Genomic DNA, 27573 nt, shown 5'->3' with positions numbered 1-27573 from the left:
TTGCATACGTTGGACTGCTGCTGCATGTATTTGAAAAAAGGAAAGCAAATATAGAGCCAAAAATTTATGCTTCATAGACTATGTATCATACCTAGTAGGTTTAAACTTTTCTTTGTAAAAATTTTCTACTAGGTAGTGATAAGTTGACTTGGACAGCTTTCCTTCTTGTCAGTGACTTTTACTCATGATTCAAACACTGACTTACAATTTGATGGAGGAGGAGATATGGCATCCTTAAAGTGATACTAACAATATATTATACTTCATTATTATACTTTAAGTTTTGCAGTCTTTTATATTTTTAAAAGGACTCATCCTTTTTTGATTTTACTTGTAATTCATTTATAAAGTAACATACAAAAAAATAGAAATTAATATAGCATATACAAATTTTGGGCAAAAAGTTGAGTAGGCAATATTGTCTAAAAGTTGAGAAGCTTGACCTGGGTGTTAAAGAGGGCAGTGATATAGATTGATTTTGGATAGAAAAATCAGTTAAGGTGAAATAGCATTACCGAATGCATTTTTGTGGAAAAAGAGACAAATAAAGGAGAAGACAAAAAAAAAAAAAGATCTTGCTGAGAATTACAAAGTGATATGGGGATTTGAGGAGAGTTGGAAGATGTGTTGGGAGAAGGATGTTAAAATGGAAATACTGATTAAATTGCTATTTGTCCTCCATGCTTATTACAATATCTTTTGTTACACTTTTACTTTTATTACAGGTTAGCATAATTGCACTCCTTGTCTGTTAAGCCAGGAAAATCCTTTTTCTCCTTTGCTTTAGCAGGTGAACATGCTCTAGTCCAATTTCTTTCTTTGAAAGCAGACCCAAGTAAAAGATAACTTGACTCTGTGTGGGCCCTACTCTGGGTTCCCTTTCTCATCCACCAAGAGGAGAGCTTCCCCACTGCTTTGCTTCCACATCTGCAGTTCCCTACTTCCCATTCTGTTCTCAACACATTGCAATCTGAATTCTGTCCGTGCAACTTTGAGGAAACAAGTGGAAAGATTACCAGATTTGCAAACCCTGGCAACGTGGGGCCTTTAGATTAACTGATTTTGTTGCAGCGTTTGATATTATCACAGCTTCTTTTGATTTCCACCCCTAAATGTCTCTGTGTTGTCACTTTCTTTGTTCTTTATTTACCTCACAGACTGACTTTCACAGTTCCCTTCATAACTTTCCTTTTCTCTACTCACTCTTTAAATATTGCTGAGTGTGTTCAATCTTTTTCCTTTCCTTTTAATGTATTCTGCTCAGGTCCACTCACTCATGCCCTCTTGTTTATTTATTTGATAATTACTCCTAATTCGATATTTCTACATTTTAATGAGACAGACCTGTATTTCAGACTACCTTGAGTTCATCCCTATTGAATGCCTCACACATCTCAAAATCAACAAAGCAAAGAAGCAATCCACTTTTACCTGTGGTCGATTCTCTGGGTAGTGACACCTCTATCCTCAGACACAGCGAGAGAAACATGGGATTCACTTCACTCACCAGCTTCTCCCTACTGGTCACCGCATTTTGTAGCTCCTACTTTCAAATGATGTTTGATATCTATTCCCTACTCTCCTTCACCTTTCTCTCTTCATTAATTCAGGCTCTATTTATTTTTGAGTTCAGTAATATAATTTTATACCCCACACTTAAAACTGCTGCTCATCTGAGTCTTCTTTTGTTCATTCTTTTAAAAAGTTCATCCTTTCTTTGTCACCAAAGGCATCTTTGTAAGCCAAATAGAATCATTCCATTGCCCTTCCTACAACCCTTCCCAGACTCATCACTCTTTTCAAGATAATGTCCTAAGTCTTTCACATAGCTTATAAGGCCATTTGTCACCTGTTCCCTGCCCACACACCCACCAAATCTCTTGCCAGGGAACACAAAAGCTACTTGGATTTCCGCAAACAGCATATGAATGCTCTTTTATGCCAGACTCTTCTCATGGCCTGTGACTCCATCACTTCTCTCCTACCTTGTTTCACTGGCAAAGAACTACATTAGTCTCCCCTTATTCACAGGGGATGCCTGAAACTGCAGATAGTACCCAACCCTAGTTATACTATGTTTTTTTCCTATACATGCATACCTATGATAAAGTTTAATCTACAAATTAGGCACAGTAAGAGATTAAAAGCAATAACATAATAAAATCAAATAATTGTAACAATATACTGTAATAAAAGTTAAATGAATGTGATTATTCCCTCTTTCTCTCTGAATGTCTTATTGTGCAAACTTAATGCCTTTTTTATCTTGTGCAAACTTAATGCCTTTTTTATCTTAACTAAGCACTTATTACCCACTGTGCCTATAACTTTTGTAGTTTGAGGTGGGACAGCAAAACTAACACGAATTTCTTTTTCTTTCTTCACAATTTCACAGGTAGAAGATTTGTTCTTACCATAGAAGTTAGCAGCCTCAGCATACAATTTTTTTTCTTTCCTTATTGAGAACTGTCACCTTTTCGCTTAAAGGAAGCACTTTACGGCTTCTCTTTGGTGTATCTGAATTGCCAGCATCACTACTCTTGTGCTGCGGGGCTGTTATTAAGTACAATAAGGGTGACTTGAACACAAGCACTGTGATACCAAGACAGAGGTATCATATGATATCGCTTATATGTGGAATCTAAAAAAAAAAAAAAAAAAAAGATACAAATGAACTTATATACAAAACAGAAATAGACCCACAGACATAGAAAACAAACTTATGGTTACCAATTACCAAAGAGGAAAGGGGGGAGGGATAAACTAGGAGTTTGGGATTAATGTATACACACTACTACACATAAAATAGATAGCCAATAAGGACCTACTGTATAGCACAGGGAACTCTACTCAATATTTTGTAATAACCTATAAAGGAAAAAATCTGAAAAATAATAGATATATATACATATAACTGAATCACTTTGCTGTACCCCTGAAACTAACACATTGTAAATCAACTATACTTCAATAGAAAAATAAAATAAAATAAAAGAATATTTAGAAATACATTGCTGATATCTACAAAACAAAAATATCTTATTACTAAAAAATGCTAACCATCATCTGACAAAGTAGGGTTGCCACAAACCTTGTTTGTCAAAAACGCAATATCTGGGCTTCCCTGGTGGTGCAGTGGTTGAGAGTCCGCCTGCCGATGCAGGAGACACGGGTTCATGCCCCGGTCCGGGAGGATCCCACATGCTGCGGAGCGGCTGGGCCCGTGAGCCATGGCCGCTGAGCCTGCGCGTCCAGAGCCTGTGCTCCGCAGCGGGAGAGGCCACAGCGGTGAGAGGCCACCGCAAAAAAACCCCCAAAAACGGAATATCTGTGAACTGCAGTGAAGCAAAGTGCAATAGAACATGCCTGTATATATAAGAACTTCCGTTTCGAGTGATTTGGAAATTCTAAATATTTTAAACAAAGCATATATAAGATCTTACGATAACAGCAACAACTTACTGAGTACCCACTATGTGTCTGGCAAGTCATATACATTTTTAAAACTTTATTTTAATTCATTTATTTATTTTGCAAGCCATATACTTTGCTTCCTTTAATCCTCACAACTCTGTATAGTCTGGAATAATATATTCATTTTATACAAGAGGATAATGAGAATGAAAGAACTTAAATTATTATTTTTCCAGGATTGCACAGTTAGTCTGTGATGGAGGGATTTAATGATAACTCTTCCACTCTCCAAAGACTGTGCCCTTTCCATTAACTTTCACTCAACAAGGTAACCCCAGACTTATTTCCTAGTGTTTGCCAATGATTCCATCTAACTATTCTTCTTGGCTTTTTCTTCTGAAGCACATTTGGATTGTTTCTTGATGCCGACAAATGGACGTCTATTGATCGGGAGAGAAACAGGAGCCAGGAGTCACTGAAGAGGGCAGTCAAGGGGCAGTGGAGGTAGACAGATGGAAAAATGGCCAGCACTGTGCCCCCCATGTTTGCACTTCCTCTTCCCTTCTGTGGAGCTATGGGATATTTGTTTTTGCTTAAATATGTTTTACTTTGTGACATTTAAAAACTTGTAGAATGAAAAGCAAATGCTCTTTTTGAAACTTGCAATATGAATGAATACCTTTTTATTTTTGTTTGCTGAAGTTTTGTTTGTTGAAAGAGAGGAAATGGTTAATCATCAAAGCTGAGGAAGAGTCTTTTAAATTTATTACAACTTGTAGCCTGGGTAAATTTGACCTACTGCCAACATTTACAGTTCCTGATAGAAGAGACTGGAATTTAAAACATCCTTTATGCAGCCTGCCTAAAACTGGCATTTTGGTTAATCAGAAAAAGAAAGAAAAAAAAAGTAATGAAATGTCTGATGACTTATCGCCCAGTGTTCTCCAGCGAGTCCCTCTAACTATTCATCTTGGCTGTTTCTTCTGAAGTGCATTTGGAGTGTTTCGTGATGCAGTCAAATGGGGTCTTTTTTTTAGATAGGAAAACTGAGTTCCCCATTTTGCTGGTATAGTTTAGGCCATATGTGAAAAATAGAATATGTGTCATCAGGAGCAGACTGTTAGCAGATGAGATGATATCTCAGGCCATATCTCAGCAACATCCTCTGCCAAGCTCTAGTCCCTATGGAAAGAGAAATGAGTGCACTTTTAAAAAACTCTTATGTGAGATTAAACATCCTTACATATTTATTTGAGTAATGAGAAATATTTATTATCCCACTAGTAATGAACAGGTTTGTTTCATTATTTTAAAAAAATCAAGATTTATGAACTAGGAAGAAGAAATAACTGAGGGTATATAAGTTCGGAATAATTAAGCTGATTATTATTATTCACTATAAATTAGGCATGAAGATATATATTTTTTGGAGGTCTTACAATTTACTTACAAAATTACAGAAGTTTCTAATGTTTTTTTTCTTTGGCATTGGACATACAATGCCTATGTCACCTACAAAATTTTATGAGAGCTTTACACAAAATAAGCAAAGTGACTCTGGGGCAAGTATCCACACAATAATCCTTAAATTCAGTAGGAGAGACTCAAGCATTCCTTTTAATTATCTTGCATATGAAGAGCGTCTGACCAGTTGCTGTCTTTATAAATATTAACTGAATGGGATCACTACCCACAAGTTGAATGCATATGAGAAGCAGACGGAACATGGTCTTTTTGCTTGTCATTGCAAGGAGAAATAATTTAATGTAATAATAACTATTGTATTCTTTTAGGATGGAAATGTTGCATCTTCCCAGTACATTACATTGGAGATTTTAGTTTCCCAAGGCAAAAGGGGGTATTTTTCTTGTCTACCAGCACCAATAATAATTAGAGCTAAATACAAACCATTTTCATATCTAAATGAAGTGGCTTAGTAACTGAACACTTAGTTTCAAATAGTAGAAAACAAGAGAGTTAAAATATCACTAAGATCAGCTCAAAGACATAATTACAGACAGTATTACATTATTTGGGATTTTAAAGTAAAATTAGTACATTTTTGGTTTGTGTTTGGTTAATAATGGAAAGCATGTCCTAAGTTTAAAAAGTGAAGCCCATACTTTAGTAATAGAACTAAGAAAAGTCAGTACTCTCTCTCACCCCATCCCCTCCAAAGCTGTGCCTCCAGATGTTATTTGGTATTTATTTTGCAAAGTTTATTTTTACAGTCCAAGCCGTTTGTGTTTTAAAGATACATTGGTCAGTTTATTTATAGAGAGAGAGCTTCTTGAAGTAAAGACAATTGACGCGGGTGTGGGTTAAAGCTACCCAGCACTAGAAAGAATGGGGGCGTCTGGTAACCTCTAGTATGTTCTCTCTCATTCCTCTCATGTTCTTTCATTATGGGGACCCTGGAATTTTCTTTTCCGTTTTTTCTTTCTTTTCCTTATCTTTTCCAGTCCTGTAAGGTTTTACATGATTCATCCTGGGAGGAAAAGCTGAGCTTCTGGACCAGTTATCCTGCAGAGGAAATGAAAGAAACACAAGGCAGAAGGGGTGACTGGGACTTCGAGCATTTGCTTACAAATCTGGCTCCTGTCCAGGTTGAAACTGGAATAGCTGGAGATTTTCCCAAGGCGCCCAGGATGGAGAACAGTTCCTCGTGTTTGGATAGCATCACTGGTGCTTCTCAGACCAGGCTTAGGACCAGGGAGGTGTGGAGGAGGGTGGGCAGTAGGTGGTTATGACTGTGCAGTCGGGCTGGATCAAGGTTGTGGAGGCTTCCTGTGCTGAACGATGCTGTCATTCCTTTCCTTTATGTGTTGCAAAGTAAAACAATATTAAACTGTAAAACAGGGGTGAGAAAGTTCCACAAAGTTCTCACTTTTCTCATTGTGACTACTTCACAGCCACTTCGTTAATATTGAATAGCATTTTTCCTTCAAAAATTGTTTTGCAATATAAAACAGCAATTTTTTTTCAAAGATTGCTTTTCTTTACCTCTGCTTTGCAAATCCTTTAGAATTTCTATTGGGAAATCTAGCACTGAGTTTCTGGGAGTACAGGTTGGACGCCGTCCAAAGAAGAAGCTGGGAATGTGGTATCCAATGAAGGCTGGGGAAGCACTGAGGACAGTTATGGATTAGGGCTGGTGAGGTGTCTTTAGAATCATAATGCAGCACTTTGTAGTAAAACTGAAGTTTCATCTTGCAAATTAGAATGTACAGGGGATTCCACTTTTAATTATTTTCTTCTACTTTAGCATTATTTTTCTTTCCAAGCTTTAAGAAGTGATTTGGGAATGAATTTGTCTTCTCAATTCACTTTTAACTTAATATTTGAGTTTTGTATAGTGTTTTAAGTGACACAAGGAAAAGCAGGACAATGTGCTACTTTTCTCTAAGGGTCCAAAATAATCTTACACCCACCTACTTCTCCATTTGAAATGCTACTCAAAGGTGTATTTTATTTTTTTCAATCTTTTGAAGCACTGCTTGGATAGTGCTTAGTTTTGCTAGCTAGTTTGGTAGTTCAGTCTTATTTTCATAGATAAAGACTTTTCCTTCAAACTCATAATTAAATCACTTTCTTTGCAAAGTTAGAGTTCTCTATTTTCAAATTTTCTTTTTTTTTGTATCAAAACTTATAAAGTTATATAACTACAAAAGCAATAATATGTTTTCTTATCATTTTTACAGGCTGGAAAACGTTAATGTTTACTATAGATGCCAGGGATTGTAGAGCAATTATTACAAAATAATATAAGGCTTTAACCTCTACCTGGAGATCTGACAGAAAATTTTAAGAGAATATGTAACCTATACACATGGAAATACTAAATCTAATTGGGTAGCTCTATTGGCCCCTCAAAGCACTGTTGCTAATTAGCAATACAATAAGGATGGTGGAATCTATCATTTGACTATTCATTTAAATGATACCTAATTAGTGGATGGTGTTATGGTCTGAATGTGTCCCTCTCCAAATTCATATCTTGAAATCCTAATGCCCGCTGTAATGGTATTAGGAGACAGGGTTATTAGGTCATGTGGGTGTAGCCGTCATGATTGGGATTAGTGCCCTTGTAAAAGAGGCTCCAGAAAGATCCCTAGCTTGTTTCATTCACCATGTGAGGACCCAACAAGAAGTTTCCATCTATTAACCACAAAGCGGGCCCTCGCTAGACACAAAATCTGCCAGGGCCTTCATCTTGAACTTCTAGCCTCCAGAACTGTTATCTATAAGCTACTAGGCTCTGCTATTTTGTTATAGCAGTCCAAATGGACTAAGACAGACAGGAAATACATCTACTGACTAGTTTTATATTACTCTCCCATAGTGACTATATTAAACCTGAAACAATTGATGCTTTTCTACAGTAATTTTTCTTTAAACTTATTAATTTTTAATTATTCTTTGTTAATTTAGTCTTAATTTATTTATTATCTAATTGACTGGTTGTTAAGCGCGGGGTGGTGGAAAGGGTAGAGGCAAGGAAATTGATACTGGCCCTGAATTTCAAATTGCTTTCGCCTGCAGGAATGGCTGTGACCAAACAATCTATTTTGATGATTGTGGAAAGGACAATTTTCATAATAAATTTGAAAAATCTGGAGACCTGGAGCAGCACATTCTAATGATCTCTTCCTTTCTATAAATCGTAGGATTTCGCATTTGATTGGATCATATGGATACAAATTAAGCTCTATTCTCTTGACCCTTCCTTTCACATGTTGCATATTAAGCTATGCTTTAAATATTCCACAGTCAACAAGCGGAAATATTGGTTTACCACAATAATTCATTTTCCCCCCTCCCACCCTAAAAACTTCAACATTTAAAAGGAGACTAAGATGGCAATCAAGAAAGTTAGGACTCATCTGCATGAAAATGACCCACTTTCCTAAACTGACTCTGCTTGTCTATGACTTTTTGGATTCATAAGTTATTCTCACTGCTGGTTTGGATAAAACTATAATCTATTTTCCTGTAGTATTTGGTGTGTTCCTAAAATGAGTCATAACCGTTTCTTAATAGTTATGGGAAAAAGATCAGTAGGGGCAAACTTAGTGATAAATAGGATCTGCTTCTAAATAGTTACCACATGAGGAAAACCCCTTGGGTGTTAAATACCTAGTGTTTTTATTTTTGTTTTTCTGGGTTCCTTGTTTTGATTTTATTAAACTACTTCTTTAAGAAGTGTAAAATAATGTCTTTCCTTAGTTTTATATTGAGTAGAGGAACTTACTAAATTACTTCTCCTCCAACTTATTCCGAGATTAATTTTTTAAATCAAGTCGTTAAAGCATCACTACTTAATGATTTAAAAATCATTTTTTCCTTCTCAAACTAGCCAACCAAAAATCATAATCAAGCAAAGTACAGGACCAAAGCAAGGAAAGAGGCTACTGGCTAGGATGATTGGTATTGCCATCATGGAGACCCCAGTATCCATGTCCCAAGGCTAGGAATGTGGCCTTTTTTTTTTTTGTATAGCATTCTGGGAGAGAGGGGTGAGGCAGTACATGGTTGTCACTGAGTAGCTAAGGGTCCCCATTCTTTTGGGATCATAAGCTTTCTTTTATTTTCTTTTTTTCAAACCTTGAGACTGTCATGGCCAGATGGTTGACTGATCAGTTAAAGAACTTTCTACCTCTTGGGAGGTTGGGACTCACCAAGAGTGTGCATGGTCAGTCCGGGAACAGAGAGCACACATGGTAGCATCAACTGACTCAAAAATGTGTCTGGTATAAAATCAATATTTAGTGGTAGCTTATGTTATTGTATTTGGCTACCACAAAATTTACAAAGTGAATTGGTGTTTCCTGCCCCACCTTTGATGTAGCTCCACTGACAGCAGCTACAGAAAAATAAGCCAGAAGGAAAAACTGCATGCTGAATTCTCAAACATGGGGTCAACTCAGGAATTTGTGCTTTTATTAATCCCTTCTTGGGAGTGATATGGATAATTTCCTCTAAGAATAAACTCTCCAGTGGGATCAACAGTGTGAGGAATGGAGAAAGAAAAGGCAATGTGTTGCTTTAGTTAGTGACTAGCTAGCAACAATAGTGGTGTATATATTTATCGTGCTTTATAATTTCAAAGCACTTATAAATGTACTGTATTATTTCAGATTTTATTATAAAAGTAGGTGCCTCTGTAACATTTTTAGCAGGTTGTTGAGTTGGTTGAACAAAACTCTCTCTTGCTTAAAATCTATTCGTGATGGAAATTTGATAGGGATAACTAAAATAGTAACTGGTATTAATAGTATAAAAGCTAGCATACCAGTTAAACCTCAGTTAGCCAGAAATCTTTTGTAATTAAAGTTATTATTCACTTTTCTTTAAAAACTTTTCTAATATGTATTTACTAATTTTCTATTTTTATAAGTAAAACTTAATCTTTAGTAGATGATTCAATATCTTGGATTGTCTCAACATCATTTTGAACAGTATTTTTCATTGCATCAATGCAGATATAAAAGTGTAAGATATTTTCTCAAACTGTTTATATATCAGATTATTTTATGGTCATGTAATTCTGTCTTCTAAAATTATCATGTTGCCAATTTTCCAGCTAGTGGAATATTCTTATTAGTTGAGGTTCTCTTACAACTATATTTTGAGAACTATGAATAAAGTTGTGTTTACTATTTTTTTGCCTCCCCCTTTCCTTTCCTCCATACATTTCTTCTTTCTTTCCTTCATTTTTTAAAACCTGTTTATATGATGGACATGCTACATTTGAGAGACATGATGGGCAAGAAAAGGTATGTGACAATTGAAATATTGATACTGAATGTCTGATGTAGCTGGGAGAAAGTAAGGCATTATCTGAATAAGTTGTTTTGGCAATTCCAATACTGAAAAAGACCTGTTTATGTTTCTTCCTGTATTATTTTAACTCTGAACAAGGACTCAGGGAAAAGACGATAGAGCTGACCAATATTCTGCTTACACTGAAAGAGAATTGAATTGTGAGTCATTCCACAGTCGTGAAGAGCTATAGCAATCCAGAACTTTCCCAAGGAGCCACACTTGCTGTTCCCTTTTTGTCTGAATGTTGGTCTTTTACAGATGGAACATAATTATCACTTCTCCTTTTCCCATCAACTCTCCTACTAGCTAGCCTACAGGCCCTCTGACAGACACACACACTCTCACACTCACACTCACACATGTAGTCACATTTGAGTTCAGATTCAGAGTTGAGTCTTACCCTGGGTTAAGGCCCCTGTGATTTGACTTCTCAGCTTCTTTATGAGATACTAGTTCAGATCACAAGAAAATACTCCCATAATGTGTTCATGGACATTTTTGGAGCTAAGAATAAATAGGATTTTAAGAGCTATGAGCTGCAGTGACTTCCAGGCTTACTGGTTGCTGGTTCTGTGACTTGGGTGCTTCGCTGGGCCTCAGTTTCCTCAATTTAAAAACAAAGATATCAATAACCTGCTCAGAGGGCTTTAGGGATAATTACATGATGTAACTTAGTCAAAGGGTAAGTGGCTAGCACAAGGGAGGTACAATTTTTAGGTTTTGTTTCTTTTTCTAATTAATCTAGAAGTAGGAATATAATACAAAAATGTTAATACTACTAAGTTAGTGAGATGAAATGTCATTGTTTGCAACAGGAACAGTCTCATTTGATCCAACCACCAGCTTTATGTAATCTTACTCTTTCAGTGGAGGGTAAATTTATATTGGCTTCCAGACCAACTCTGTGTTACAAGAAGTAACAAATCAGCCTTAGAAAGAGGCCTTGTGCCCGACTACTTTGCCCAGAAATAGTTTCAGTCTGACTGAGATAGAGTCTAGTCAGTTCTTCTATTAAAATATATTTATGAGAAAGACATAGTATCTTTATGTCCATTTATAAAAAATGCATACTTTAAAGAATAGGTGATTTTTTAATTTTAAGAAGATCCAAGACAAAACTGGTATTTACATTTTGGTTCCTATTATTCATTTCATTTCCATGATTCTCACATATATACTTATTCCTTGAAATTATTACATGTATGCATCTATATGGATACTATCATATATTAAGATAAAATTGATTTATGTGTGTGGCTTGTGGAATTATTTTTATTGATATTTATTTATATATAGAATAATTATGATATTGAGTAGGGAACCTTTTAATTCTCATCTAAAAGCCTACACATTCCCACTTTTTGGAAAAGCAGGGCTGGGGAACCCAAAGAACACTGTCACTAATGCAGAGTCATTAGGGATAGCACCCTGAACTAACAGAAAGGTCACATGCTTCCCTGCCAATGATCATCTCTAGTCTACCTCTTTCATGCTGCACATAAGAAATGGGGACCCAGAGCAGTTAAGTAACTTGTAAGTGGTTAACACCTATGACTGGATAGAAGAGAGACATAGTCTCTATTATAAAGTAGAATCTGGAGACTAGAACAGGAGTGTGGATCAGACATAGATTTCCATTGCTGCACTCCCGCGATTTTCTTTGTATCAAGAATTTGCCAGCCATCTGTTACCATTAACAGTTTACCAGATCTTAGAGACAGAATCAGAGCAGAACGTTAATGCCTTCTGTGACTAGTGCAGGAATTTTACCAGAAGTTAAACAGGAGATTTTGCTCAAAGTTGAGCAGGCTGCTAGTTTGAAGATGATAATGATTCCATGTGCCTAAAGATCTATTACGTGTGGACTGAGAATTGCAGTTAAAATTGATGTTATCTTTGTCTTCACTTATATTTCCCCAACGTGTGACCATTAATGCTAGTTTTCATTTCTTTTTCCTTTGTAATATTTCTACCTGTAATTACATGCTGCTTCAAGGATTTAGATTATCTGCCATTGTCTGGGGGACCACAGGGTAAAAGTCTTGAGTCAAAACACCTGGGAAGACATGATAGTCATTTGCCACGACTGTTGTGTCCTAGTTTATTTAACCTTTATCCCAGTACTGCATATGCAGGCGTAGACCTTCCCAGTAATTGCTTGTTGAAAGAATGAAGACAGTGGTAAACATAGAAAATACACAAAAATAATTTGGCCACGTATGCTTGACTACGTAAGATCGAGGACAAAGATGGTGATAGAGACCACCCCAAAGTTCTAGAAGATGGGAATATACTTCCACCTAATATAGCTCAGTAGGAAAAGATTTGTTTCTCCTTAGTGACATAAATTATAGGTGAAGATAGAATTATTTTTATACATTGGGAATATATCTAGTTAGTTGAAACACATCTCATGTGGACAAGAAAAGAAAACACCAGAGTAAGAAACAGGAACACATCATTCAAAAATTTTATATCTTGGAAGAGGAAAAGAGAATTAAGCCAAATAGTCCATATGAACAGTACAGCTGGTGGAGAAAGAATGACCAGAAATAAGCAGCCAGAAACCAGATTCATTGCCAGCTCTTCAGAAAGCACTGATCTTTAGAGGGCTAGGAAGCCTGGTGGACAGGCAAGCTGTGTGTCCTTCCATGACAACAGGAAGGTTATGGTGGGTCATGAGATTCTGTGGCACATGCCTCCTTCTGCCCTGGGCTGCCTGTGTCCTCTTTGAAATACTGGTGAGGCCTCCAGCTAGGGTGACTTCAACCCCTAAAAGAGATCCACAGACTTAGAAAATATGGAGAAGAAAAGGCCAAATGTTCAAGATGCAGGAGGAGCTGACACACAAGAAAAGATGCTAATTGTGAGGCAATGAAGGGGGAGTAGTGAAATCATTTAGGGAGGCCCCTGCACCTATAACTAGAATTTTTTGATCAAAATAAGAAAAAAAATTGAATAAATATCTCCTAATACCTTGTAAGTAAATCTCCAATGGCTCAGATAACAGTGGATTCCAAAAGCAAACACTGGGAAATGTAATATGTTCTGAATTACATAGGATACAGAATCCTCTTCCCTAATTCAGGAGTCTCTAAGAGTAACAATTTTCTAAAAAAACAAAATGAACAAAGCTTTAAAAACTATCAACAAATATATTTATTGTGGTGGCTTTCCCCCCATCAGATACACTCTGTTAGGAAGCAGTATCCCTTTCAGTTCCAGGTGGACCATTAAGCAGGTAATAAGGTTGCTCCCCACCCCCACCCCCACTGCACTGAGAGAGAAAGAAAACACATGACTCTGCAAACATGTTATATTTTCCTTGCTCTAGTTTTCATTTTCTATGAAATCAGAATTTTCTTCTAATAAGTATGATTTGTTTTTGGAAGTAACTTACAGGTACATGTTTACAGACTTACATAACCCAAGGGGTAGCAGAGGCTGAACCACACAGTGCTGACATAGACTGGAGACCTGTTCCAGGTAATCACAACCCTTCACAGTTTTGGAAAGCACAAAAGTCATCTCCAACTCTATGGTTTCTTCCACATTTTGCCAATCCCATACAGTATATTTAATTCTGTAAATATGTGCACTCTCATGCTTCTTGCAGAAGGACAAATGAGGGCAAGAGAACCAAGCTTATAACAGTTGTTTCTGTGGTGATAATTCCTATGATTCCAAATGCCAGGCCCTAATATCTGAGCACTCTCTAGATTTCCTGCACAAAACAACACTGTCCTTTGAAAGATGTTTCTCTCCTCTGATCTCCTGTTTCTTTTGAAGGGATACCACACCTTTGAATTTGCAGAACTATCATTTGCTTCTTTAAACAAATAGCTCAAAAAAATACTTTTATAGGAAAAAGATGTTGCTTCTCCAGATGTCGTCATTATGTTGTTACATCTTATAGCCTATTGATGATTATGTACAAAATTTCTTGTCTCTTAAAAATGCACAGAAGCGCGTAAGATAACCATTCAAAAACATCCCTTCTTTGAACTTCCGGCTCTTTGTTGTGAACTATGCTTGTATGAAGAATATAGCAACTATCTGGAATGTTGTTTAGACTGAGCAGTAACTGACACTTTGTCCATTTGTGGTCCTAATGGCTAGAGCACCTGTCCTGGGCATCTGGTGGAGATAGCAGCATCACGAGTTTACAACAATCTCATGGGACTCTCTAGTGTACAGTGCTGACTGATACCGATTTCTGTTGTTTATCTTGGACCTTTCGCTTCTTCTGCTGCTGTTTGTCTTTGTTTTCTCGTTGCTCTGGAGTTTCTCTGCTGGGCTCCAGACCTTTGTTATCAGGTATTGCATCCTTACTTTCTTCTTTATTAAGTTTTTTTCTTTTTCTCTCCCTTCCTTTTTTTCCTGAAATGAAAGGATACACCTTTAAAAAAACATTCAATCATCTTCTATTTGGTTATTCTAAGTTTTTAAAAACTAGTTGAATTTCTTTTAGGTTGCACACCATGCCCACAGATACCAAATATCTACTATTTAAATCATTCATTCAACTAGTCTTTATGAAGGCTGTGCTATATTTCAAGCAATGTAAACATGAAACACATACAACATATAATGAAGCAATTAATATATGATAGTTCTGAATTCTAGATGGTTCTATTGCTATAAGTTTGATATGAATATTATTTTACATGATAGCTATTTATGGATATTTAATAGAAATTATTGAATAGATTTCTTGCCATCTAAGAAATTTATTAATGTCTATACGTTATCTGGCTCCTACATAAGGCACTATTTTGTTTTCAAAATTGTCCAAGTTACATACTTGCAATATGCTGATATATCTACATGCCATCTACTAAAAGAGAATTAATTTGCATAAAAATATGGAAATAAAGTTTCATGAGGAATACCAGGATAACTATATTTTAATGCAAGTATTTATATGTTGAAATCAATTTCCATCACAAATTCTCTACATGCAGGGGTAGCTGTGTCTATAACTTATCGATAACCCTATGGTATTAGCTACCAGGGCAGGGACTTTGTGTCTCTATCAACCAAATGAGTAGATATTGATTGGAATATACTGGATTCCATGGAGGACCTTGACCTTGAACTGGGTTTGAAGCACAGATTTATTCAGATTCACACTCTTAGACATTTTGAAAAGTGGAATCAACACGACTTTAAAGGTTTTGATGCAGAAAAGCATATTGCAAGAAAGACTGGAGCCAGGGTGAAGAAATGGATTTTATTCTATTGGACTTGCGGAACTGTTAACAGTTTTAGAAGAGAGTAATTTGATCAAAATGCATGAGTCTGGCACCAAATTAGATGAATCGTTTTTTTAAATTTCAAATTAGTGAATTAACTAGATATTTTATTATCACGTTAACATTTTACACATACAACCTACAGTGTAAAATAATTTCAAGGGCATGGTTTTAGTAACCTCCATTCATACACATATCCCAGTGAAAAATTACTGATTCAAATCAATATAGTAAATGAAAACTAGGAACAAATTACTCCTTGGTGTGGGAGAAATTCTGATTGGGTGTATCCCTACACACTGAGCCATGTAAAATCTGAAATTAGTTTTGGTCTACAAAAAGTCACTTTGGACAAAAGTATTTTGGATAAATTATTCGCATGACAGAACCAAAATATTTTCACGTCCTGAAATAGGCTGCAAATATTGAATTCAGTGGTTTGGCTTTCCTTTTCTTGAGCTCTGGTTATGGAATTCTAGGAACCAATATTAATACTGCATTTGTAAACTCGGCCAACACAGCCTCCTCGGATTTTATGCCGCAGCTAGCTTTGCCTGAGACTATATTTACAAAACCTTCCAGTTACTTTATGAAAACTTGCCTTGTTGGGCTCAACATAACACACCTCCAAATTTTGGACTCTAAAAGGACAGTTAACAAAAATGAGAACTCAGACCACGTAAAATAAATATCAGTCAAATTATTTTGGATATGTAGAGATGAGCAAACAATATTAGAGTTGACTATATGTCTAGGGTTGACTAGTTGTATATTGATTCACCAATTCCATTATTCTTTTCACTTAAAAGAATATTGCTGGATTGATAAGATTTCTACAGAAGAAATTCAGGGTGGTTTTTTTTTTTATGCTGGCTTTACACATTTGAAGAGCTGACATAAACTTAGTAACTAAAAAGAGAAAACTGAAGAGTTAATTTACTTTCTTGAATATGTACCATAATTTAGTTTTCACAAATCTGCATGAACTGAAAGAGAGCAATGCTGGTTTTTATGGTGTGTGCTTGATTTTCTGAAGGACATGGCTGCAAAGGTTAGATTACATAATATTTCCATTCTGAAGAGCATTTTGGAGGTGTTCAAGCTCAGCTCTAAAAATATTGTCAGTGAAAATCATTCCAAAGTTCCAAAAAAACTACTGACCCCAAACAAAATGTTATTTTTATGGAAAGTATCCAAAAGTTCAGTGTTTAACATTGTTCTCTTGATGATGGTCCAACATCTTACAGCTGTGATCCCAACCATAAAGTTTTGGACATGTAAAAAATATATTGTTTCTTTCTTGGTCAGAGATTGATTTATATGTTTTCTAGCTACATGTGACAATGTACTCAACTTACAGTGCATTTCTGCTTATTAGCAAACTGATATGATTATTTCTTAATATGGGCAGAAACATTCTTGGAAATAGCTTGAAACCCAGTATCATAGTTTTATTATCCAAGGAATAACTATTTAGTCTGGGTGGTGAGTGAAAGAGGAGGTTCTACTAAAGTAACAGGAAACTAGCACATTGTGCATTGTTGTTGCCCAACAGAGGGCTATTGCACAATAGAAAAATGTGATTATTACTTTTTACAGGCCATGTGTTAGTGGTTGGAAATGCTAACTACCCTTTTGCGTAAGTAATATATTTTCCTCTTGTCCAAGAAATAAAAATGCAGAAGAGTGGCTCTAGTCCATTAAAAAATCACATGCAATTTGGGAAATTTGGTAAGGTTTTCATTAAAGAGGATTTCTTTTTCTATTCTGGTGACTTTTCATTGATGTGGTCAATAGTTATTTTTATACTTTTTTGGGTAATTATGCAAACTAAGCATTCCAGTTATCACAATCTTAGATATATATGTTTGTGTTTTGTCATTCATTGATTATGTGTGTGCACACACACACGCGCACCAGAATTGTGTTGTAGAGTGTTCCAATGATTAAAAGAATGTTCATCTTCCCTCGATGTTCCACCCTCATGGGCGGACTTTGCATAGAAACCATCAAAAAGAAATTGCTATTAGCAATCAAGTACAATCTGAGCCTTTGCATAGAAATGTAATGTTTAAGAACACTGTCTTACATATGTAGAGAACAAATGTATGGGCACCAAGGGGGGAAAGCGGGGGGCAGGGGTGGTGGTGGTGGGATGAATTGGGAGATTGGGATTGACATATATACACTAATATGTATAAAACAGATAACTAATAAGAACCAGCTGTATAAGAAAAAATAAAATAAAATAAAAAAAAAGAACACTGTCTTTAGAGTCAAAAAAACATGGTGTTCAAATTCTAGGTCTGCCACCAGCTATTTGTGTGACTTTTGGCAAGTTGTTGGTATCTCTCGGGATTAACTGTCTGATATTTAAAATGTGGATAATCATTACTACTTGCTAAACTTTTTAAGGATTGCGTGAGATGCTTGTAAAACACTTAGCATAGTGCACGGCACACATTAACCATGGGAGAAATGAAAACGAATGTTAATAACTCATTACACAAACACAAATTAAACCTCTATCCCATGCCAAAGAGTGGGCTAAAACCTGGGGATACAAGTGAGATATAGAGACAGACACAATAAATATAGTCACACACTAATGCAAAATTTGAAGCATGCACAAGATCTACTGGTTGCAGACCAAGAAAAGCATTGAACTCTGCCAATGGAGATCGAAAAAGATTCCCCAGATGTGGTGATGTTTGAGCTGAGCTTTAAAGAATTAGTGAGAGTTTGCCAGGCTGAAGAGGGGAAAAGGGCACGGTAGGCAGAGAACAATATGTCAATGGCATGAAGGCATGCAAGGACATGGTGAATCTGGGGAACTGAAGTAGACTTCCTTGGTTTGATCAGAGTTTATATACAGTATATTACCCAGAGAAGCTGGAATAATAGACAGGACTTGATTGCCATTTGGGGAGTTTGTCCTGAGGACCAGTGGTACTGAAAACTGGAGAAGGACAAGTATCAGAATCTGAGAGCAAAGCAGAGTTTGGGTGTTTCTGTGACTAGTTTAACATGTGACCTTATTTTCTATTTCAGAAACACTTCTATAAGTAATAAGAACCCATAAAGTGAGTATTGGTAATGACTGGTATTTATTTTTGAGCCTTAACTTTTAAAAGAGTAGCTAAAGTCTATGTGAAGACCATATAGCCGCGTATTATTTAAGATTCTGTTGCAAGACAGTGTCACATAATTGAGTAGATGATTGACATTTTTGAGATCCTGAAGTTACTTTCTATTAATACAGTAGTATATAGCCATTTATGTAAACGCCTCCTAGGGCCTTCTGCAGACCAGGTTTCCAAGCGCAGATGACTCTGAAAAATACAGATTCCTAGTGCCACTCCTGGAGATCATGATTCAGTAGTTTTCATGATGGGCCCAGGAACCTACAGTTAAAAACATGTTCACCCCCAGTTTATTCTTATGTGTAGCTTCATTTAAGAACCATAGCTGTAGATCAACAGAAGATCCAATTTCCTTAAACATATACCCTCAAAAAGTTTATTTCATATCACATGGCTTATCATTTCTTTCCTTATATTTTTTCCCATGGATATCAAATATGTTTTTTGACTTACTGTAGCTACTAATTTTTAAGTCAAGTTTTCTGATTAGGTACATTTGGAATAGACACCTAGATACAAAAGAAAAATTAGTTGCAGATAGTCTTTTTAAAATATATCAAGGAAATATGAACTGAAAAGAATAAACATATTAAAAAGAACAAAGAGAGAAGGAAATGATCCTGAATTATATTTCCTAAATTACATATAACATATTTTAAGTTCCAAGTAAAAATAAAAACCACAGAAAATGCTCAATCACCCTTTTAAATATAATGTGGTTATAAATAAAAGAGTTGTTCTCCTTAGAATCACAAATATAATTTATTTATTGAGAATTATTCAAATTATGAATATCAGTTCACAGTTTTCCAGATGTTTAGAAATATCTGTGTCCAAGTCTTTATAAAAGCTGCTTCTTGGTGAATTTCTTGCAAGATACCACTAAGGGGAGCTATTGAGCTTAAGTAGCTCCACTTCCAAGACTTTCAAAAAGCTGAGAATGTATCCTACACTCTAAACTGAGGACTAAATATGACTGAATCTATGATTCAAACCAATTAAATAAATATCCCATCAAAAGTACAAAATTTATTGCTAGGTAGTTTCTCTTTATTGGGTGTAGAAGGAAATTCAACTGGAAAGGCAAGGCTTTATACCTTCAAAAGAACACAAGTGGCGTGAAAATGGGGTTAATCTGATGAATTTTGGATCTAGAGTTGGACCTGAAATTTATGTATAGAGGATGAAAATTCCAACTTTTTTCCTTTTTGTTAAGACATCACTGAAGAAATTTCACAAAGGAGGGGAAATTGCTACAGTATAACCTCTTCAGCAAATACGATTTATCGTGTAAATACATATTTAAGGGTCTTTGAACTGTGGGCACAGGACAGGACAGCTTGACCCAGTGGTGAAGAACAGAGCTGAAAGTCAGCAAGGCCAAATTCCTTATCAGCTATATTATTACCAAATAGAACTGACATGAGAAATGCATTAAAACCTTTTGTTTTGTTTTTGTTTTAATAAAATAGAAACACTTATTTCTTTGCTATTATTTTAACTCAGGAATTTATTCCAAATAAAGGGAAAATATGAAAGAATGATAGGTTTAAAAAAAAAATAGGCGACAATTTCTCTAAATGGAAATTTAAGCTACCTGATTTATCTACTCTGTACAGGTGATTTATCTACTCTGTACAGGTGATCCTTAAACAACACAGGTTTGAACTGTGAAGATCCACTTATACATGGATATTTTTCAACAGTAATATTACAGTACTATAGCTTCTGGTTGGTTAAATCCCCAGATGCAGAGGAACAATGGATATGGAGGGCGACAATAAATTATACTTGGATTAACCCTCTGAAGTTGTTTAAGGGTCAACCATAGTTTAATACATGAATTAGTTCAATTGTACTTCCATTTAACTTCCAAGATGCTTCTGAGTAACTATTTGCAGAAAAATAATTTGATGTATCATTACATGCTCTGCTACGTGCTGTAATTTGGGGAGTTACCTTGAGCCCATTTTTGCAAAGATATTAAGACTGAAATAACATTTTGCCACCAATTGAAAATGGTTAATGTAAGAGATGTTAATCTATTTGTGTCATTCTTTTGGGGATTCTGAAACAAGTCTGTCCTGACTGAAAGGCACTGAGTGTAAATTTTCTGACGTGAAAGAAGATAAACCCAAACTTCTTGCCATGGCGCCCAGGATGCTTGTCCTGTGACCTGGCCCCTGCTTATGTAGTCAGCAACCTTGAAGACCTCATCCTTCTCTTCCTAGTCACCTCTGCACTTCACCTGCCACACTCACAGTGTTTACAGATCCCGTATGTTTGATTCATTTCCCTAGAATGCATTCTCTAGTATCCCTTGCGCTAACTCAGACTTAAGTACTCACATGTCACCCCTTCAGGGAAATCTTCCTCACTCTTCTAACTTTCTCTTAAGCTGGATTATTTATGGTTCTCCTCTCTTTGCTCCTTAAACTCCCAATTAGTAATCCTGTTGCAATAATCAAGGAGAAGATGACTTGAGCTGTCTGTTTTTAAAAATAGTAAGAGCAATGACAGATAACTAAAAATTAATGAACACTTCCATGTGCCAGGCATACTTCTAAGAGCGAGCACTGTGTCTATAAGCCCTATTATAACCTCCATGGGAAGATGAGGAAAACGAGGGCTCTTCTTAACCGCCGTGTTCCTCTGCCTCCACAACTGTGTCTCAATAGAGCACAATGTGACACGACATCCTTGTATTCTTGTTTTATTTCACACTTAAACTACTGAATACAAAAAAACAAAAAAGAAAAGACAGTGTGTGGGTGTGGACTAACAGGAAAACATAGAGGTTTTGTAAATATTAGAACATACTTACTTGACCTCTTGAAACTTCAGTTTCCTGAGCTGCCAGTTGCTCCTCAGAACCTAAGAGCACTTTGCAGTAGATGTTTTGTGTCTTCACCATCCAGTTACCTCATGCTCTACCCTCTTCTGTTTTATTGCTACAAGTCTGTTTAGTTTTCATTATTTCCACTCGTCTCCCAATCACATAGAGGTAGGATATTGCATACATATATGTATCTTATCATTCATATCTAACTTAGAAACTTTATTTGACTTTTAAAACTACCACTATTACATTTTTGAAATTCTAATAAAATTATCAGAGATTTTTATATTTTGTTACATTTAATATCAGAAAAAGAGAAAGAAAAACTGTATGAATTTAAATTTCACAATCCTACCGAAGCTTGAAGGCAGTCCCATTATAAATAATTTCATTTTATGGCAGATATCATAAACACCAATAATAACAACTTTTCAGAATCTATATTTCCATAATATGCTTCAGCATAATCAACTTGCTTTTGCCAAATCAAATACTCTCCTTATGAATTGATTGTGGTCAATAGGCCTTTACAGATTTTTTCCCCTGTGTTGCTTAAATAGTTTCATTACTGAAGATTGAAGATCTGAAATTTTGAATTCTCGCTCCACGTCCTAACAGAACTTTCCATGTGCCTTTCCCCCAAACGCAACTCCAGTCCATCTTCATGGTTCTGCTGTCTAGAATGCTACCCTGGACTTCTTGCACTCAAAAGGGACATTACCTAGAGTGCCAAGGGAGCTGTCAGAGATACTGGATACTGCATACTATTGATGCCTTCTTGTTGTAAGTCATCAGTATTAAAAGGACAGTTAAAAGTGCAAGGAGAAAAAAGAAACCCAAAATGTTTTACTATTTGCAATATTTACAATTTACTCATTATAAAAGTAAAGGGTATCCTGTATTTTATTTTATAATATTTAAAAAATATAACAGTGCATTACGATTTACATTACATAACTATTTTAAGCTTAGTATTCTTTTATGTGGGCTAATTTCTTTTGAATCAACTACCTTTTGTTTGAAAGTTCACTTGAAATTAGTAAGTTCAGTGTTGTTGTTTTTTTCAGTGCAAAATTTCTTAACTTCACTTTGAAATTCTACCCAGCATATTAGGTTAGATTACAAAATTCTTGGAAACTAAATCACATACAATTTACATGCTGAAAATTTCCTGATCTAAGCATGTTTGCATAGTGTGTTTTGAACTAGAGCTTGGGTCTTATACAATTTCATCTATTGGATAAGCAAGTAAACTTATTCTGATTTTCATTTGCTGTCAAAGAACGTGTTGGTAAATTTCACCTATTAAATCAGTCAAATTTTGTTCATTACTTTTGCCATGAAATTCATGAGTAGCTTGTGAAATGACTATTACTGCTCTCTTTACAAAAAATGACTCTGCATATGATATTTTGATTGTTTCACATACTGTTTATGAATTTACGAGGATATGTGTATATTGCTTATCTTCAGAAATTAGACAGTGATATGGCTGGCACCGCTATTTCAAAAACCGTTGAAACCTGCCTAGTAGCATTGTTGAGTGTCCTCCCAAAATTTTCAGTAGAGACCAGTCTTCTCGAAGTATTAATGAGTATCTTGGAAATTAATTGATGTGTTTATCTTTGTTGTAACACTCATTCTCTACCTTGTCTCCCTCCTCACAGCCCACCCTCAACTCATGTTGACTGCTGCTATAGGCTACCATCTTATACATCAAGGTAGAGAATATGTATGAGTCTATGGAATGTTTACGTCAAAATTTTTTTCATATCATCCTTTAAAATTTTTATTGCAGCAATTTAAATATAAAAAACACCACCCAGTTTTTTTCTAGGAATAGCCTCTTTGAAAATTCCTATCATATGCATATTGCCAGACTTAAAGTATGTAAGATAGTTTATTATGGATAGGATTTCCTACAAAATTATTTTAAAAGCAGAATACACAATTGTCAGACCATCTTTTGAGTGATTCCTTTAAGAAGTATGGGCAATGATTTCTTTAATACTTCACTATAATGAATGTTTAAAAAACATTTCATATTTTTGTGATAAATTATTTTTCCTACTTTTGTGTCATTAAATTTTTTTTTTTTCTTTTGGCTGAGCTGCGCGGCATGTGGGATCTTAGTTCCCCGACCAGGGATCGAACCTGGGCTCCCTGCAGTGGAAATGCAGAGTCTTAACCACTGGACCACCAGGGAAGTCCTCAATTTAAATTTTAAATGTAACAACTTTATTTAATATACCACTAGTCAACAATAAGTTGAAAGTACTGCCTGAAGTGTTGACTGCTTTGAAAATCTGAGTCTTAAAAATGTTTTTCTTGGTGAACTTTTCTTGGTGAATTTTCATTCTCTTGCTCTAAATCTTTCTGAGTTGACAATCATCCTACCCCAGTCCCACTAACACATGCTAAAGTAACACAATAAAGAACGCTTAAATTTGTTGACTTACCCAATTCATTTACCTTAGAGAACCAAAAACCTCAGTTATATCAATATTTGATTCTGAAAATTAACAATTGATATTTTAAAACTGTTTTTCATCCTCACATATTCCTCTCATGAGAGAACACAATGACAGTGTGTATTCATGTAGAGCTTAGTCAGAATAACACTGGTATTTGAATTTTCCCATTTTTCTTCAGTTAGGTGTGTAGGTTCACAGTTCAGTCTTTCATACTTGAAATACAGGTTCTGGAATCTGTTTATGGTAAATATCCACCAAACGCCTTTTTTTTTTTTTTTTAAAGAGAATCACTAAGCCAAGAGCACTGTCTTCATCTTTCATGAAATATAGTTTTCCAATTAACAGGAAAGTCCTTCATTTCAAAAGTCTGAACAGAATGCTACTTGAAAATTCATTCCAGCTGGTTAAATTGAAGAACTGAAAGAATTCCAAAGAAAGAATATTCTCTTGGCATTTATCATTTGACTTTCATTTGGATAAATTTCCATTTGGTCCAAGAACTTGTCTCAGAATTTTGTTCTTCTGAGACAAAAAAAGAAGTGTTGATAGGCATGTTTGACTGTGCTGTACTTCCTCCCTTACCCAAATTGTGTACTCGGTTGTATTGACAGGAGGAGATGGCCTCATACTTGCTGACACATTGGCAGTGACTGATTATACAAGAAATGTCGATATTATTCTAGTCACTTTTATCATTTTATGCACTAGTTGACTGTGCTGTCTAATTCTCATTCTACCACATCCCACTCTTTCTTTCCTTTGAAGCTTTTTACTGCTTGATGGAGGAAAAATGTAACTCTAATCTGGAATTACATCACAGGGGGGAAAACAACTACCAAGCGTTTTATCTAGTGTGTGCTACTCCATATTTTTAGTAAAGATGTCACACTCTTTTATAGTTATAATTTAGTATTTTCAGCAATTTATTGATTACTTATGTAAAGCTAATTTTTTTAATGCAACTTCAGTACATTCTCAAATGTTTTCACTATTAATACTAGTTTCAGTAATACTAGTTTTAGTATTTTCTTTCTTTTTTTGTTACAGATTCTATCCCAAACTATTGACTTCTTAAATAGCTTAGAAAACATAGAGTACCCCATGTAGCCTCTACTATATTAAAATTTGCAAGAAATAAAGTTTCTTCATTAATGTAAATAAGATAATAAGGGGTGTATTTCACCTGTAGCAGATAACACAAGCTGTTTTAAGTACTTTTTCTCTCACTCTGTTCGTGTGAATCCATTGCTCCAAAGAATGTGGCAGCTTTGCCTTTCTCTTTGGCATGAGCCTGTACACAGTAGTGACTCAATAAATATTGGTTGAAAAAATTGAATGAAAAGATGAATAATGCTCCCTTTTCTTGATTTAATGCTTGTCATTCTATTTGAGGGAGAGACGGGGAAGGACAGACATAGAGAGAGATGCTTTTGGTGTTATTATCACATATGCAAGCATGCTGTGATTACCCAGTATTTTGAACAACTTGTCTTAATGAATGACATTTATTATTATGGAGTCCTCTGCCAGTTAGCCACTTCCATACAATATTGGTTTCAAGTGACTACAATCCACTCCAGAGAGCTGCATCATGGTTGCAGGGAAATAATTTTAACTTGTCATGCTCTAGAAGATCATCTTTGGGACCAAACCAATGACGAATAACTAGAGTATCCCTAAGGCTGTATCAAGTAGAGAACTTAGGAGTCCAGGTTGCGACAGAGAGGTTACAGAGGATCCTCTCTACTATTGTGAGAAGGAACTTAAATTCTAGAACAGTTTTAGGGATTTGAAGGCTCTAAGGTTTCCCTGAGGCTGGGAATGTGGACAACCTCTCAGCCCAAAACTAGGAAAGAGTGGCCTAAGAAAATTTTTCTGAGACTGGAGAATAAGAGGTGGTCAGGGAGAGAGTGGGGAAATGGAGGAGGAAAGGAAGGGACTTGGATGATTATGAAAAGTTGAAAGATGGCGAAATAGCTTTTTTCTTCCTTAAATTATCTTCTATAGCAGGCACAAATGATGCTTTATTTGGTGGAGTAGGGAATGTTGTCTTCTTTTAAAATAATGAAATATGACCCTGGCTCATCTTGGCCCAATCTTAGGGCTTTTGAAGTGGTACTGCACAGTCTCAGAAGCTTGATTTCCCCTTGAGTTTTGACTGACTGTGGCTTTTGTTGTAATCCATTGAATTTTGTGTTCGGTGGAATTCCACCAAAAGGAAGGGCCCTTGGGTAATATGATGAAACTGTCAATTTAAGAGGGTGTAGCAAGGGCAGCAAATGGCACGTGTAATGCAATTAACGAGAGAAAGTCTAGGAAGGACTTAAGCAAATGAGCTGAAAATGAAAGAAACTGTAACAGTTTCTGAAGGAATGAAATCTGTCTTAACACCATCTCCACAAAAACGAATCCTTATTGTTTAATTGAGTATTTAAGAATCAAATAAGATGCTCTTGGAAATAAAAAGGCCAAATGAAATAGAAAAAAATGTTCTAAAGGAATAAATAGTTTTTAATATCCCATGTTTTGGTTTTTTACCTTCTGAGCAAAGTGCACAATCTTCCTGTGTCCCTGAAGACCATATGAAGGTAGAAAGGGGAATATATGACCAATGATTGATATAAACCCTTCCCTTATCTCCAGGGGACTTTTAGGAAAAAGGGTAGTAGTCAGGAGGTGATTAAAAATGCTGAGGAGTAAGAATATTTAAGGATGGCAGGAGTAAGATTGGCAGATTTATCTCTCTGCTGTGCTGGGGGTTGAGGGGATGGGAAGAAGAATCCTTTCTTCTCTATTACACCTTGGCCACCCTTAATCAAGTACATTTTGGGGCCCTGTAAACTCTATTGGTGCTTTTTAGATGCACAGGCCTTGAGGAGTGAAGCACAGAAGGCTGTCTCCCCGGCAGCCTTCCCTGAGTATGAACAGGTCTAGGTGTGGGTGATGAATCTCTCCTAACAGAAAACAATACCCATGATTTCTAAAAATCAGCAAATATTTCAGAGATCACTGAATGCTCTAATAGATGATTTTTGCTACTGCTCACAACACATAATAAGCAGTTGTATTCTTTATGTATGTTAATATATTTTACATTTTTGATTCATACATGGATTAATATATTAACATATTTTGCTGTACTAGTTGTTAAATGTTTTGAAAATCACTCCTTGCCTATATACATCCTTTAAGATACATTTCAAAGGCTGCTTCCTCCATGAAGCCTTCCCCAGTTATTCTCCAGCAGGTGAGTAGGGATGCAGTCAATTATAGCTTCTATGACCTTGGACTTTGAAGTTAGAAAGATCTGAGTCTGATTCTCTGCCAAACCATTTAGTCATTTTCTATCCTTGGGGGATGTTGCTTAAACTCTCAAGACCTCATTTAAAAAAATATGCGCTTAAAAATATGTGTGGCATTCAATTAAATGTCAAACATCTGAAATGGGTATCAGAAAATGTATATTTTAGACTTGGCTATATTACTTAGCAGCAATGTGACCTTAAGTGAAGCGCTTTCTGTGATTCAGTTGACTCATTTATACACACGAACAGATAATTCCTATTCTTCTCACTACTTGGGATAGGTGTGAGGAACAAATGATATATAACTACTTAGAAAAT

The 27573-nt window shown here is 35.8% G+C and overlaps 1 protein-coding gene and 1 non-coding gene across 2 annotated transcripts in view; both read right to left on the bottom strand.

Moving 5' to 3' along the window:
• Positions 1-13380: 13380 nt before the first annotated feature.
• The window catches only part of RSPO3 (R-spondin 3), a 75912-nt gene continuing 61719 nt past the window's right edge, over positions 13381-27573 (bottom strand). Inside the window, exon 5 of the mRNA XM_029223931.1 lies at positions 13381-14619. Coding sequence (XP_029079764.1) covers positions 14426-14619 — 194 coding nt within the window. The 3' untranslated portion in view covers positions 13381-14425. The remainder of the gene's footprint in view (positions 14620-27573) is intronic.
• On the bottom strand, positions 23610-23682 carry TRNAG-UCC. Its single transcript has one exon. It is a non-coding gene; the product is annotated as a tRNA-Gly (tRNA).

Source organism: Monodon monoceros, unplaced genomic scaffold (genome assembly GCF_005190385.1).
Source record: "Monodon monoceros isolate NGI ecotype Baffin Bay Population unplaced genomic scaffold, NGI_Narwhal_1 Super_Scaffold_15, whole genome shotgun sequence".
Lineage (NCBI taxonomy): Eukaryota > Metazoa > Chordata > Mammalia > Artiodactyla > Monodontidae > Monodon > Monodon monoceros.
Note: the sequence above shows the minus strand (reverse complement) of the source record. Positions and strands in the feature narration are given on the sequence as shown.